The sequence below is a fragment of the Pogona vitticeps genome, chromosome 5, assembly GCF_051106095.1.
Source record: "Pogona vitticeps strain Pit_001003342236 chromosome 5, PviZW2.1, whole genome shotgun sequence".
NCBI classification, from domain to species: Eukaryota; Metazoa; Chordata; class Lepidosauria; order Squamata; family Agamidae; genus Pogona; species Pogona vitticeps.
In genome coordinates, this window is record NC_135787.1 from 154,952,824 (window position 1) to 154,969,900 (window position 17,077).

Sequence of the window (17,077 nt, forward strand, 5' to 3'; positions counted from 1 at the left end):
ACCAGATGTTCTTTAGAGTAGTGGTCCTCAACCTTGAGCCTCCAGATGTTCTTGGACTACAATTCCCAGAAGCCTTCACCACCACCTCTGCTGGCCAGGATTTCTGGGGGTTCAAGTCCACGAACATCTGGAGGCCCAAGGCTGGGGATCACTGCTTTTGAGTACCTACGAAGTTTTAAGTCCTGTGGTTCTGTAACATATCATACAAGCAAATGAGCCACGTTAAATTCTATACCATATCTGTGTCTCCATTGTTCTCCTGTGCTTCATCAGTGCTTTAGCCACACTCTGTAGCAAAACAGCAAAAGAAGGAAGACACAACAAGCAACTCCTCTGGTGCTCTTCCAGCAGGCTAGCAGGATTTTGAAGCCTCCTGGGTTGCTGCTGACATGGCTCCTCCACTCATTCCTCCCAGCCAACTACTCTAGAATTTGCTGTTGAGGCTCAAATTTCCAGAATTTCCAAAAGACATTGGCAGTCTGTAATACAGTCTGGGAGAAGTCTGAGATTGCACCAGCTAATTTTCAGTCCTATACCCTCTCAGGCTAGCTGTGCAAGGTATACTAGAACATCTGGAACACCTGCTGGCCAACTTTGAACCTTGATAAGAACATGGATTCTTAGCATCTGGCCCTGGCCTTTTAAAGCTCTACTTTGGTATTAAAGAAGTGTGTGAAGTCTAGTCTGTTCAGGGAAGTGTGCTAGTTATGGCCTCTCTATCATTATATTGAACATGGAAACACGACTGTTTGGAGAGGAAGAAGCCACTGTACTTGGGAAGCTTCGCCATATTAGACTCCCATTCCCCAACTTCGAATTAGGCTTTTAGATCACACAGGGAGGCTGCCAAGCTAGAGCAACCTCCCTGCTTCCAGACAGTCATGCTTCTGCGTTTGACGCAGTGATAAAGGAGATGTGGCCAGCATGTTCTCTTCAACTCCACATTCCTCCTTAATGACAACAGGGCTATAATTAACATTTCAGGAATACTGATTTAAATAAATGAGTTCTAATTCCAAACTCTTCTCTTTTGAAATCAAAGGGATTGAAAATATTTCTAAGTAAGCTGGTTTCTCATCAGAAAGGTTTGATTTTAAAAAAGAATTTTAAGGGTCTTTTTACTTTTGATTGATACTGATATGCTTTCCAAAATAAGCATGAAACATTACTACCATTACCTGGAATTTCTGCACAATGTCTTTTCTATCTAATGATTACATTAGGCCCTGTTACATGTTCCCACTAGTACAACTGGGAAAATAAAATATTAAATAAAAATATGAATCCATCTGAGCTTTTCAACTATCTATCATTTTATGCAGTGCTTTCCACTCAGATATTTTTCCATCTACTAAGCAGATTTTTTTTTAAAAAAAAAAAAAACAGATTCTTCAAATTAGTCTCCTATTATGTTTTCCCTGGTGGAAAGGAGCTACATTATAAATTGGTTTCCAGAGTGGTTTCTATTAAGTGCCTATTGGTGTACCCTGGCAAAATCCCCAAGCAACCTGAAGTCCTCAAAACCTCAGAAGAGGATCCATTAATGTCATACATTGTTGAGAAAGAAAATTATTCAGGAAAAAGCTCGTATTTGTTTACCTGGCAGTAAATAAATGAGTTGCAAAATAAATACAAAAATTAGTCTCTTGGGCTGGAATCTATGTAAGCACGCTTTCTGTCCTTTGGAAATAAGATTTTACCACTCTCTTTAGCAACATTTGTCCAAACAGTTACTTGACCAAAAATAACTATATGAAGCTTTCTATTAACACACACTTTGGAAGAAAACCTCAGCTATCAACAATCATTGAAAATGATTTTAAACATCCATTACAAGTCCAAGTCTCCATGTATGCCAGGTGACATTTCTGTGGTTGAGCGAGAGGCTAGGTTGGGGGGGGGGGGATCAGGGAGGATACCCTGCAATTCCAGCAGACCTCAACAAGGGGCAGTTTGGGGCTATTGTGACATGGTCTGACCTCTTGACTTACCACAGCCAATTCATTTGGGAGTTGGGACTAACATGAACAGAACTCAGAAGAAACCTCTTCTCTCTAGTCTGCTGTCTACAAAAGTCAGGATGGTTCTTCCATAAGCTTAGCCATTGTGTTATTATTAGTTACAATATTTCTTAGACTACTTAAGGCACCCAGCCCCATTGTTATGATGGCAAAGTAAGCTCTGTTATCATTTTGAACCTTCTTTGAACCTAGCTACCAGTTCACAGGGCTAGGAAGGAATTTTATGCAGGGTTGTAACTATTTATCCTGGTCTCACAGAAACCTCTTCAGTGCATGTATTTGCTTGGCTACTGCCATGGGACCATTTCAGACCTTGCCACCAATATTTATAGCATCATGCCTTAGTTGAGGGATGAGCACGAGATCTTCACTCTTAGAGAGAGCATAGCTCCTGTAATGGCCTTGGAGAGACAAAGCATGGATCAGCCCATCTGTGGGTAGACACTCACTTGGTGGCCAGATAGAACTTCGATCTTTTCTGTATTCTCCACTGGTTTGCTGAATTAGACTCAAAGCTGCTTGAATTTGTAACACCGTAAAGAAATTTGTCATGTTCTCATCTCCTTTGGGCTCTAATCAAGGGGAAAGGGCACCTTTTGAAGGGAACAGTGCAATTGGAACATTATATTTAATTGACATCTGCCCATCCATTCTAGCTTCACCACCATGATCCGGATCCTGATTCTTCTGCCTCAGTTAAAAACTTCCAGCTGTTGTTTAACCATGGCAAGCCTATTATATAAACAAATGCACTGTTGCCCAGGTTGCACAATGTATATGACTGATCTGATATTTTCCATGAACAATTAGGGATTTTTTTTAAAAAAACCTGAATTCTGAACAGTTTATGTCACTAACTGTTCAGACAGAATACATAACCTGGAAAGCTGATGCTTCTGAGCTTGTGTACTACGTGCTACTTCCATATGGAAGTTCTGTAAGTTTTGGTAACTCCATGAAGCAATTTAAAGTTTCTCGCTCTCTTTAATTTAGTTTTTCTTGTACAATCTATGTCATATACTACCACAGCTGAAAACATTCCTCTCTTAATCTCTCAGCTTTGTTTTTACCCTTCTGCTATTATTTAGTCTTGTGCAACTTCAAGGAAGAGAAAATGATTATGTTTAAGAATGCCCTTTAATCCAAGTGATTATGCAGGCATTTTTGTTCTTTTTAAAGATCTAAAAATGCAGGATCTAAGTGCTGACATTTTTTTCCACCTTGTACTCCTAATTTAATTTCAACAATTTTACATAAGAACACTGGCAATTCCCTTTGTTTCACTGATTAACAGCTGTCTCCTGGAGAGAGTACCCTGCTGTCCTTGTTCTTTTGGTCTAAGGATGATTATTATGATGATCTTGGCTGCTCAGGGGTCAACAACACATGACCCCAAATTGTGTGTGTGTGTGTAAAGCAGTCCAAAGTAGATCCAAGGGATGAGAACTGGTCCTGGGATCTAATGAACTTCCTTGTCCCCTGGACAGGATGAAAGCTAATGATATGAACCAAGACCTAGCACTGAAATAGAAAAGATTCAGGATTCCAAAGAGAGGGCAATCATAGAATTACAAAGTTGGAAGGGACCTATAAAGCCATCAAGTCCACTCCCCTGCTCAATGAAATTATTGTATATCTTTTATATTTCTTATTTTGGATTACCTTCATTTGATCATCGTGCACAAAATTGCTTTACTGATATTGCAGAAAATAGCACCACAAACAAAAGAGGAGGGCTGTAAGTTGCCAATTAGAATTCAAAGAACATTTGGAAAATTGTGGGGAAAGGGGATTTGAATCTTTTCAAATTCTTGGAAGCCCGCCACTTTGGATTGGATTTATTCCTTGCTAGTCTACTGCTGCCACTGCTCTTCCTCCACTGCAGATTGCATTTTTTAAGGTTAATATTATTATCATCTTACTTCTGGTCATCCATTTTGGATTATCTTCCAGACTACATGGATTCCATGCTTTTTTTTTTTTTTTTTTTTTTTTGCTTTTTCATCATATTGATGTTTTTTGAAGGGATTTTCACTGTTTCCTTTATGGAGCAGCATGAGCATCAGTATCAGGAAGGGCAGGAGGAGAGGAGACCAAAAGGCCAGGGCAGGTATGACTCTCTGTAGAAAGGAACTCCACATACCTACCCTTGTTGCAGTCATATTGTCCATCTCTCTTAGGAGCAGTTTAACACTAGAAATGGAGGACCCTCCACATGAATTGGACTAGCTGGGAGCCCCTTGACTCACTGATAGATCTAAGCTGCTCCTAGTAAAGGGAATGTGGTGACAAGATACAAAGAACACAGACTGTGAACAAGTGGATTTTGTTGTTGCTGCTGCTGTTGTTCTTGTTTAGTCGTTAAGTTGTGTCCGACTCTTCGTGACCTCATGGACCAGAGCACACCAGGCCCTCCTATCTTCCACTGCCCCCAGAGTTTGGTCAAATTCATGTTGGTAGCCTCGATGACAGTGTCCGATCATCTCATCCTCTGTCATCTCATTCTCCTCTTGCCTTCACACTTTGCCAACATCAGGGTCTTTTCCAGGGAGTCTTCTCTTCTCATGAGATGGCCAAAGTATTGGAGCCTCAGCTTCAGGATCTGTCCTTCCAGTGAGCACTCAGGGTTGATTTCCTTCACAATGGATAGGTTTGCTCTCTTTGCAGTTCAGGGGACTCTCAAGAGTCTCCTCCAGCACCACAGTTGAAAATCATCAATTCTTCGGTAGTCAGCCTTCTTTATGGTCCAGCTCTCACTTCCATACATCGCTACTGGAAAAACCATAGCTTTGACTACGCGGACCTTTGTTGGAAAGGTGATATCTCTGCTTTTTAAGATGCTGTCTAGGTTTGTCATCACTTTCCTCCCAAAAAGCAGGTGCCTTCTAATTTTATGGCTGCTATCACCATCTGCAGTTATCATGGAGCCCATGGCTTCCTAGCCTCCATATCTTCCCCTTCTATTTGCCAGGAGGTGATGATGATCACCATGGCCATGATCTTCATTTTTTTTTTATGTTGAGCTTCAGACCACTCTTGGCGCTTTCCTCTTTCACCCTCATTATGAGGTTCTTTAATTCCTCCTCGTTTTTTGCCATCACAGTGGTATCATCTGCATATCAGAGATTGTTGATATTTCTTCTGGCAATCTTAATTCTGGCTTGGGATTCATCCAGTCTGGCCTTACGCATGATGTATTCTGCATATAAGTTAAATAAGCAGGGAGACAATATACAGCCTTGTCATACTCCTTTCCCCATTTTGAAACAATCAATTGTTCCATATCCAGTTCTAACTGTTGCTTCCTGTCCTACACATAAGTTTTTCAAGAGACAGATAAGGTGGTCAGGGACTCCCATTTCTTTAAGAACTTGCCATAGTTTGTTGTGGTCGACACAATCAAAGGATTTTGCATAATCAATGAAGCAGAGGTAGATGTTTTTCTGGAACTCTCTGGCTTTCTCCATAATCCAGCGCATGTTAGCAATTTGATCTCTAGTTCTTCTGCCCCTTCGAAAGCCAGCTTGTACTTCTGGGAGTTCTTGGTCCACATACTGCTGAAGCCTGCCTTGTAGGATTTTCTGCATAACCTTGCTAGCTTGTGAAATGAGTACAATTGTACGGTAGTTGGAGCATTCCTTGGCACTGCCCTTCTTTGGGATTGGGATGTAGACTGATCTTTTCCATTAGCTAGATTAAACTAAGCAATTTAAATATTTTTATGTTCATTATTCTGAGTCACAAAAACTAAGATGAAAACTAGAAGGGTGGTACTGTAGAGGCAATTATTTCCCCTTTATTTTTAAGTCTTAGCTCCTTTCCAGTTATGTGACTTCTATTCTAAATATTTCCTTTAGCCTTATATCTGCATGAGTAGTGGGAAGTGCAGGCATACAGCTATTTGCCACTTTTGTTGCAGCTGTAGCTGGTAGGGAGCACTCTATTGTTGCAGCTCTTCCCACTAGGACATCACACTGTTGATGGAAAAGAAGCTACAGGATAACTATGGAATTGGACAAACCTTAGATTTTGCCAACTTACAAACATCACAGTCTAGGTAATTCTTACATGCTTTCACTTCTGCCCTCCTTGGCAAACCTTCTTCTAACTCTTGACTGTTTTAAATGGTTTGTCTTCTTCTGTAAGAGAAGCACAGTATCAAATGCTCTCTTGACAGAGGAAAGCCTTACCAGATGCATCTAGATAACAGTTCATTTATATGCCCTTCTTTAGGATTGGGGTGTAGACTGATAGTTTCCAATCCTCTGAGAAGAACATCTTTCTTTGGTGTCAGTTCTAGAAGGTGTTGTAAGTCTTCATAGAATTGGTCAATTTCAGCCTCTTCAGCATTGGTGGTTTGTACATAAACGTGGATGACTGTGATGTTGAAAGGTCTGCCTTGGATTCATATTGAAACCATTCTATCATTTTTGAGATTCTATCCCAATACAGCTTTTCCCACTCTTTTGTTGACTATGAGGGCTACTCCATTTCTTCTAGAGGATTCTTGCCCACAATAGTAGATATGCTGATCGTCTGAATTGAATTCGCCCATTCCCATCCATTTTAGTTCACTGATGCCCAGGATGTCAATGTTTATTCTTGCCATCTCCTGTTTGACCACATCCAGTTTACCAAGGTTCATAGATCTTACATTCCAGGTTCCTATGCAGTATTTTTCTTTGCAGCATCGGACTTTTCTTTCACTTCCAGGTGTGTCCGTAGCTGAGCATCCTTTCAGCTTTGGCCCAACCACTTCATTAGCTCGGAGCTACTTGTACTTGTCCTTCTTTCTTCCTCAGTAGAATGCTGGACACCTTCCGACCTGTGAGGCTCATCTTTCAGTGGCTTATCTTTTAGCCTTTTGTTTCTGTCCATGGAGTTTTCTTGGCAAAGATACTGGAGTGGCATTGCCAGTTCCTGCTCCAGGTGGACTGCGTTTAGTCTGAACTCTCCACTATGACCTGTCCATCTTGGGTGTCCCTGCACAGCATAGCCCATAGCTTCTCTGAATTACTCAAGCCCCTTTGCCATGACAACGCAGCAATCCGTGAAGGGCCTAGAGGATGTAACTAGAACCAAAGACTCTTGATGAAGTTATTTATTAAATTATTCTGCCATAAAGGTAAAGGTAAAGGTTCCCCTTGACAATTTTTGTCCAGTTGTGTTTGACTCTAGGGGGCGGTGCTCATCCCCGTTTCCAAGCCATAGAGCCAGCGTTTTGTCTGAAGACAATCTTCCATGGTCACATGGCCAGTGCGACTTAGACATGGAACACTGTTACCTTCCCACCAAGGTGGTCCCTATTTATCTACTCACATTTGCATGCTTTCGAACCGCTAGGTTGGCGGGAGCTGGGACAAGTGACGGGCGCTCACTCCGTCATGTGGATTCGATCTTACGACTGTTTGGTCTTCTGACCCTGCAGCACAGGCTTCTGCGGTTTAGCCCACAGCGCCACCACGTCCTTATTCTGCCATACAAGCTACAAAAATCCCATTGAGTCTGATAATTTGTGTCATGTTTTTATGGACCAAAGAATGGAAGAGGGACAACCCATGGAAGTGGACAGGGCTGGCAGGGCTTACACAGGGAAAAATCAGTAAGTTTTCTAATCAGTGCATATCCAGATACCTGTATGTGTATGCATAATAAATGCCAGTAACTGCTACTTGCATTCTATACATTGATAGATCTGTGGTTGCTATTAGAAAAGTGTTTTCCCCTTTCTACATATTTTTCAAAAGTGTGAAACTGGAAGCTCACACTATCATATTCTGAAAAGGCTTAAATGCCAATAAATCATTATGGGTTCCTACATTGTTCAGTCTGCCTGTCTAAATAACAGCTCAACAAACCACATTATGAGAGACATGGGGATCAAGCAGCATAATAATTATCCCAAATTTTAAAAGAACATCTAGTTTACATTCCATCTGTTACAGACCACTTCATTCTCTGTTGATTATTAGTAAATTATGTGCATAATTTTTATATTATGCATTTGAAGTCTGAGCTGAAATTATATTTTGTAGTTTTGAAATATAGTTCAGAAATTAAAATGAACATAACCCTGGAATCACACTCCTTCCTAGTCTATTTCTCCTTCTGGACCTAACCATCTCTTCCTTGTTCTCTTGTTTATTTTCTTTTAGCATTTCCTTTTTCCTGTTGTCTCTGCTTAGAAACAGACACACCAATTATTTGCCTGAATAACATCTTTTCTTTCCTAAAGTCTCTTAGAACAATAAGCTCCTTTAGGACTTAATCTTTCATAAAGTTCCTAGAACTTGGAAGCAAAAGGAGGAATTTAAGCCAATACTTTATCTCATCTATAGAATTCTGCAGAACTGTAAATTTCTAGGACTTTCTAGCATAGTATTCTCCTTAGAGGAGGAAACAGAATTTATAAAGGAAATATGGACTTCTATTTGTCGATCTGGCAGCTGTCTGTCTGGTAGGATGACAATGATACTATAGAGCAATGTAGAATGGATGGTTTCAGAAGTTGAATTCATCACCTCATCCTTGCAAATCTGCAGGTAAACCCTAAAATTTTCTTAGCATTTGAATGATACCAGCAACATATCACATCTGAGAGGAAGGAAACAGAATACAGAGCATTCATACACATTTTCTGACAATATAAAACAGTGGATTTATGGGATTTGTCTTCATTTTTATAAAGAATGCCCATGTGAGAAAAAGACACTATGAAAATATCCTAGACACCAATTTAAATTTAAAATCAAAGAAATAAAAGCAGTATCTTCACTATATGAGAAAAGCAAATGTTCATTCTCTTTTAGGATCTTATTTCCCTTTCATAAGCACCTTGCATAATATAGCCAGATGTTCTTCTATAAGCTGTCCATAACATATGTATATTGTCCTCAAGGTGTCAGAGATCAAGTTCTCCAACTTTTCCTTAAGATTTTCCCACAATTCGGTTTTATGCCTACATATTTCAGGTTTTCACTATTAAACTTTTTCAGATGCTACTAAAGTTCATATCACCTGGCTCGTAAAATACCTTTCACCAGCACATAATGCTCAGATGTATGACAAAGTGGAGTAGTATCATATCTCCTGGTTTCAATCCAGTTCACAATGAAAACCAAGATCTTGTACATGCATGATGCATTTTAAATTGCCTTTCCATCTTTGTCCAAGACATCATTCACAGCTCGGATAAATTCTGCTGTACAAAAGTCCTTGCAACAGATGGTATTCAAACCCTTTCAGGAGCTGTGTGCAGTCCCTGTGCTACTGGCATAGAGCACAGCCAAAGCCAGCTACATGAGGCCCTTGAGAAGTGTGGTGCTGGAGACAATGAATAAGGTGCTCCACCCTACTGAGGAGGGCCAGTGGTGCTTTGAAGATCTGTCATCATTCTCACCTCTCCAGAGTAAACTATTTTTCTTCAATTTTTTTCTCAGAGAGGACTGATTTGAGAAACTGCGCATGCTGCAGCAAAGGAAGTTTCCCAGACATAGTCCCTTGATTCTGGGGACTCCTCAGAGTCGGGAAATCATGGCAAAGAGACACCTTCGTGTAGACCTGGTCTCTGTAAGCGCTACAGCCATAGCTTCCATCTCCTCCTTCAACAGTGTGAAGGTCCCAGTGTAGCTGCACCTACCTTCTGCCACTACCAATTCTCTCCATTCTATCACTTATGGACTATGTTGGCTGGTTGTGCTGTAGTGTATACTGGCAACAGCTATGTGGGTGTACACTGATGTAGCCACTACCTGATACCAGGGGTCTGCTGGTCTTTCCACCTCAGGTGGAAATTTCATCATAGGCTGTCCTGAATAGAGCACAGGGTAACCTGTGAGGTGCAACAGCATTAGGCACACATATTTTATGTATGGGCACAAACTGTGGTTCAGCTGCACAGCTGTTCCAAGGGGACCCTGGGATCCTTTGCCCTTCCTCTTCTGGCAGGTGCCCACTCAGAGGCAGTGCCCTGGGCTTTCGATCCATGTCAGTTTGGCCCTGGGAGTCAGAGTGAGCTCTGAATGCATCTGAACCCATTAAGGGCCAGATTTCCATCCAATCATGTCACTAAGAATTGCAGAAGTAGAGAACATTCAACAAAACAAACACACACAGATGGAAAACTTGTCCTTGGTCATAGTCTAATAGAAAAAAAAATGTGGGGCATGTTAGGAGGCGATTCATCAAGAGGTCCATGGAGTTTGGTGAATGTGAAATTCTAAGAGATGTACAAGCCAATGCTGAGAGAATCTGTCATGAAAGAGAATTGTATGACAATTGATGTCAAAAAGGAATGAGACTCCAGGAAGCTAGACGGATGTAAGTAAGATTTTCATAAGGAATTTAAGGGAAAAAATATAGAATAAAAAAAGACTCTAGCTACATCAAATAATAAACTGATTCCAAAGCCTGTCAGGAAAGATTCTAGTTCAAAGAGACCTATACCTGAATCCAGTTGCTAGTCCCAACTATGGCAGACCTGTTGAATCAATTGCCGAATGATGAATCAATGTGTGTGCATTGAATTCCCATTAATTCAATCTCCTTGACACTGTCAAATAGATTCAGGTCTTATGTAATTTAGCTGATATTAGCACAAATAATATCCTTATGAGGAACAAATATGCTTTTAAGAAATGGATAGTTTATGAAAATATTGTAATAGTTGTCAAAATAATTATTTATCCATTACTGCTAAAATTCCAACCATGTAAAAGACATGGACAACAACTTATTTACAAAAAAATTACATGAAAGGACAATTACATGGTGTTTTTCTTTCTTCTGTTGGCTGTCATTTGTGTGGCTGGTCATGCACCAGATTTTGAAACCAATGTGTAACCAGTTATGTGAAGGAAAGCCTGCTGGGGGTGGAGGAATGTTTGTGTGATTGCTCTTACATAGTGATATCAGCAGATGAGCCAGTGCCAGTTGCCATGGTGTCAACATGGGAAACAAAGGATAACTTGCTTGATTCAAGTTCTCCCAGTATTCTGTCAGGCCCTAGTGATTATCTAATGAGACTCTTCTTGGAATGAGAGGCTACTGGAAACATATAGAACGCTGACTGTGAGATATATGTTGAGTTCATTAAAAGCAATAAAAATGTAAGCTATATAATGGAACCTACATCTTGCTCTCTCCTCCACTCACTCAAAGATCTAAAAAAAAACCCTGTGGTTATATGATACACAAAGGAAAAATGCATAATTCAGTAATTACCTGAGCCTGATCAACGGATAGATTTTCATCATAGTCGTATAGGCTATCCAGATCTTCCAAAGCAATATCGTATGTTTCAGAATCATATATTACAGAGCTCGTTGTAGGAGCTGCTATAATGGCATCGAAGACAGAAAAAAAGATGCAAATATTTGCAAAGGTCTTCATTCTTCTATCTTTATCCTAGAGGAAGAAATCAGAAAAGTAGCAATAATAATCTAATTGCAAATATTCCACGGAAACACTAAACTTATACTGTCTATTATGGGTCCCTTATGCGGAGAAAAGCAGCATATAAATACAATAAGATAAAATTAAACAAAACATAAATATTAGCTTGTTGTTTTGTCGTTAAGTCGTGTCTGACTCTTTGTGACCCCATGGAACAGAGCACACCAGGCCTTCCTGTCTTCCACTGCCTCCTGGAGTTGGGTCAAATTCATGTTGGTAGCTTCGGTGACATTGTCCAATAATTTCATCCCTTTCCCAACATCAGGATCTTTTCCAGGGAGTCTCCTCTTCTCATAAGATAGCCATAAGTACTGGAGCCTCAGCTTCAGGATCTGTCCTTACAGTGAGCACTCAGGGTTGTTTTCTTTCAAAATGGAAAGGTTTGTTTTCTTTGCAGTTCAGGGGACTCTCAAGAGCCTCCTCCAGTACCACAATTCAAAAGCATCAATTCTTCGGCGGTCAGCCTTCTTTATGGTCCAGCTCTCACTTCCATACATCACTACTGGAAAACCATAGCTTTGACTATTCCGACTTTTGTTGTCTCTGCTTTTTAAGATGCTGTCGAAGTTTGTCATCACTTTCCTCCCAAGAAGCAGGTGTCTTTTTATTTCGTGACTGCTGTCACCATCTGCAGTGATCATGGAACCCAAGAAAATAAAATCTGCCACTATCTCCATATCTTCTCCTTCTATTTGCCAGGAGGTGATGAGACCAGTGGCCATGATCTTAGTTTTTTTGATGTTCAGCTTCAGGCCATTTTTGCACTCTCCTCTTTCACCCTCATTAAGAGGTTCTTTAATTCCTCCTCACTTTCTGCTTTCAGAGTGGTATCATCTGCATATCGGAGGTTGTTGATATTTCTTCTGGCAATCTTAATTCCAGTTTGGGATTCATCCAGTCCAGCCTTTCACATGATGTATTCTGCATATAAGTTAAATAAGCAGGGAGACAATATACAGCCTTGTCGTACTCCTTTCCCCATTTTGAACCAATTAGTTGTTCCATATCCAGTTCTAACTGTTGTTTCCTGTCTTACATATAGGTTTCTCAAGAGATAGATAAGGTGGTCAGGGACTCCCATTTCTTTAAGGACTTGACATAGTTTGTTGTGGTCAACACAATCAAAGGCTTTTACATAGTCAATGAAGCAGAGGTAGATGTTTTTCAGGAACTCTCTGGCTTTCTCCATCATCCAGCGCATGTTAGCAATTTGGTCTCTAGTTCCTCTGCCCCTTTGAAATCCAGCTTGTACTTCTGCGTGTTCTTGGTCCACATACTGCTGAAGCCTACCTTGTAGGTTTTTGAGCATAACCTTGCTAGCTTGTGAAATGAGTGCAATTGTACGGTAGTTGAAGCATTCTTTGTCACTGCCCTTCTTTGGGATTGGGATGTAGACTGATCTTTTCCTTTAGCTAGATTCTAATAAACTAAGCAATTAAAATATTTTTATGTTCATAATTCTGGGTCACATAAACTGAGATGAAAACTAGAAGAACGGTACTGTAGAGGCGATTATTTCCCCTTAATTTTGTCATAGCTCCTTTCCAATTACGTGACTTCTATTCTCAATATTTCCTTTAGTATTATACCTGCATGAGTAGTGGGAAGTGCAGGCATACAGCTATTTTCCACTTCTGTTGCAGCTGTAGCTGGAAGGGAGCACTCCATTGTTGCAGCTCTTCCCACCAGGACATTACATTGTTGATGGAAAAGAAGCTACAGGATGACTATGCTTTATCACTTTCTTCTAACTCTTGATAGTTTTAAATGGTTTGTCTTCTTCTGTAAGAGAAGCACATTATCAAATGCTCTCTTGACAGAGGAAAGTTCTACCAGATGCATCTGGATAACAGTTCAGTTCTGGGACATGACAGAATCAAAAAATGGCTGAATCCAGAAAAACCTGTGTCATAGTTTGGACTTGGGCTCTATGTGCATGATGTGACTTGGATGGAGATGGCTTATTCCATGAAGGGAATTCTTTTGAGCTCACACAACATTTGTCCCTGTCCTTCATATGTTAAGTTGTATTGGAGTTATAGCAATTCTAAAAAGGCTTTCAGGGTAAGTGAGACATTGAAGCAGTGCTTTTATCAGTTCTGCCACACAACTAAATTTCCATGGTTGAGCAGAAATTTGAATCCAGGTCTCCTGAGCCTTAGGGCTTGTTCCCACTGGTGTTATAAACTGGCAGAGCAAACATATGTTTTTTTTATTCGTGTTTAAGTCTGTTACTCTATAGCACTATACTACACAGGGTATCCATGTTAAATTAGGCTATGTTATGTCTATAATTTTCACCTCCTTCTCTTGAAACCTAAGATTTAGAACACTGTTTTTTTTAATTGCATGAAAAACACTAGCCACAGTCCAGCCAGAGTTGTCACCCTGAAGGCTCACTGTAATCACCAGGTTTTGTTCAGTGTAACTCCTTTATACAATTAGTCTGAAGGGAACATAAGCCTAGATAATAATTGTGGTCTGAAAATTAGTAGTATTCTTTCCTTATTTTAACGCTAGGTTGTAAGGATAAATTTAAATTTCGGTGTTCTCAAAGAAAATCCACTTTTACGCAGCCTAGATTGAATAGAGGAGGCAATAATATAGGAAAAGCATGTAAATACAAATACAAACTTAATCTAAGGCAGGAGTGTTCATTCATATGCAATGCTTAAAAAACAGTACACAGTCTATGACATTAGAAATTCATGAGACACTTTCTCATTCGTGGTAACCTGGACTCAAACAAACTGATATTAAGTCTCTTGAAAGAAGGCCTTTGTGAAGCAGGTTTACACATGAAGGCATGAAATTCCAATGGGAATGGTGAACAGCACAAGGCACTCATTTTTCTCTTATGTGTTTTCAGATTTATTCATTTTTTAGTAGACAGAGCTTACAGGCAGCTGAGTCTCAGCTTTTAACCAAGGGTTAATTGTATTGCACTTTCTTGTACTTATTTATTTTCAAAATACAGGGTTTGCCTAAAAGATTACTGATGTATTGTATCATATTGATAAGGTGGAGCATACAGACTTCTCAGAAGTTTGATAAACATGACTCCTAATTTCAGGAATATTTCTCCCTGTTTACGTAGTATTCACACCTGTTTGTTGATTTTTACAACTTCACAATGTAGCTAATATTATTACTTCTGCTCCTGTTATATAAAATGCTTAGTTTTAAAAGCATGTAAGCAATCCACCTTCTTGCCATTCTCTCAAAGACTTCCTGAAATAAATCCTTGGTTATCTAAATGAACAGAAGTTGAGGCTGAGAAACTACAGTATAGCCATTACTACATCATTGCAATGAAATCTGACTCCACATCACTTCCAAATCTTTTGTCTTCTCCTGCTGCTTTTTTTACATAGAAATATTAAGATGCATATGGGAAAAGAGAACACTATGAAATACCACCACTAATTTTCAGATTATTATAATCTGATTCTGCAAATAAGCTGACATTTCAGTAGCTGGTGAAGACTTTGTACATGTGTTTGCATAAATATTATTATATGCCTCGATGAACATCAGCCCCCCCCCAACCACCTGCAAATTTACCTGGACTCTGTCCTTAGAGTCCAGGCAAGGAAAGGATAGAGACACACCTGCTTGTGAAATCTGTGTGTCCCTACCCTTTTATAAGCAAAATATTGGAACATTCTGTAGTTATACTGGCATTTCTAATGTTAAATATTTTGATGGAAATTATGTACTTCCCACAGAAAGGTATTAATAATCAAGTTTAAAAGAGAAATTTAAAAAAGGCTCATTTTAAAAATCACAATTCTTATGAAAATAATAAAATAAATATCCTTAAATATGACTTGTGTGTGTGTGTGTGTGTGTGTGTGTGTGTGTGTGTGTGTGTGTGTGTGTGTGTGTGGTTTTAAACTAGTTTAGTAATCAATGAAGAAAGAAACAGAAAACTTACCTTTGGCTCCTGCTTTCTTAAGTGGAACAGAATTCCTCTGAATGGAGAGCCTGTGGTATTTAACCTAACCAATGGCAGTGGGGTGCCAGGACTGTGGGAGGGCGATACAGTAAGCTCTAATCCTGAGAAATCTCTTGATGCTCAAATGAAAGGAATCAGAATGCAAAAACGAAGGCAGTATCTGAGTGTAATTCGCTTTGAATGGAAAGGATGTAAAACTTACTACTGCTTTAGCAAATTCATCGTTCCTAGCATTTCCAAGAATACAAAGATAGTTTATTTGATTTTCTAATTTACACTATAGCAGTAAAACAAAGAAAAATCTAAACTTATCACATTTATTAAGAACAAACGTTTTATTTAGTGTGTTACTATTTATACAAACTACTTAATCATTTAGACGTCTAGAGTGCAAAGTGCTGTACAGTACTGATCTTGTTCATCTTTTACAAGAAAGGTAAGACACATGTTAATGTTAAGAGATATAAAGAATTGAGGCTAAGAGCAAATGACTCACTCCAGGCCATCCAAAGAGTTCATGGCTAAATCGTTTGACCCAATTATCACCCACCTAAAACCCTCCAACAGGTTCTGACTAATGACTAGAATGATTTTCTTCTTCACTAGTTCCGGCGACAAATGGTTTCTGACAACTTACATTTCACACAATATGAGCCCATGCGGTCTATTATAAGCTATTTTCAATACCAAAATTTACAAATGTGAAGTATTTAATGGGTTTCACACATTCATTCACCACATCTTAGCTGTTTTTCATAACTGCAAGATTCTTGCAGGCAAAGAATCACACTTTTTGTCCCTGAAGTTCCTGTCAATCTGAGAGGAACATTTGGTTCTTTTCTTTTAGGGATTCTAGGAGACCAGCCAATCTCCAGCAATATTGGCTTTACTGGGAAAATGGGAAAGGGGGTTCAATGTAGCCAGTTCTACAGATAATTTCAATTCCTCACACCTAATGGGTTCTCTGCTAAAGCCACATTTCAGCTCAAATTAAAATGGAACACCAGTGCCAGCATAAGCTCAGGTCAGTTTTCTTCAGTAGAGTGGCCACATACTGGTCAGTATAGTATGACATGTATCATGAAAAAAAAGGAGGATAAAAGACGGCAGATAAATATAGATATAAATATAGAAATGATTTTAAATAATTTAAACAAGACTATAATGAATCCAACTTGAGTGGAAAAGACTATGGCCTGATGACCTTTGTGTGTGCTGAATCTGATGTCCAAACAATCATTATGGATGGGCAAATTCAAAGTCCCTGATCTCCCTCCTTATGTTTTTATTTTTATTTTCAATTTTTAAATCATACTTTGAATGGATAGCTTTTCAAATGGACTTTCAAAAGTAAGACTGGCAGTCCTTCAGATGGAGGACTGCACTCCTTTAAAGAGGGAATGGAGACACACTAGACACTTCATTTTAAAAACAACAACCAAAAATTATTTTTCTCGTCCAGCTAAGATGGACCTCTTACTTCTCATTTATTTATTTATTTATTTATTTATTTATTTATTTATTTATTTATTTATTTATTTATTTATTTATTTGATTTTTACCCCGCCCTTCTAGACAACGTCTACTAGGGGGCGGCTTGCATAAGTTATAACACAATAAAACAACGTATAAAATGCAATTATAC

At 39.3% G+C, this 17,077-nt stretch overlaps 1 protein-coding gene across 1 annotated transcript in view; it reads right to left on the bottom strand.

Annotated features, from left to right (window-relative positions):
- The window catches only part of EPYC (epiphycan), a 34,295-nt gene extending 18,761 nt beyond the window's left edge, over positions 1-15,534 (bottom strand). Inside the window, exons 1-2 of the mRNA XM_020777925.3 lie at positions 15,412-15,534; positions 11,244-11,426 (exon numbers count right to left, since the gene is read on the bottom strand). Coding sequence (XP_020633584.3) covers positions 11,244-11,411 — 168 coding nt within the window. The 5' untranslated portion in view covers positions 11,412-11,426; positions 15,412-15,534. The remainder of the gene's footprint in view (positions 1-11,243; positions 11,427-15,411) is intronic.
- Between the last annotated feature and the right edge of the window lie 1,543 nt (positions 15,535-17,077).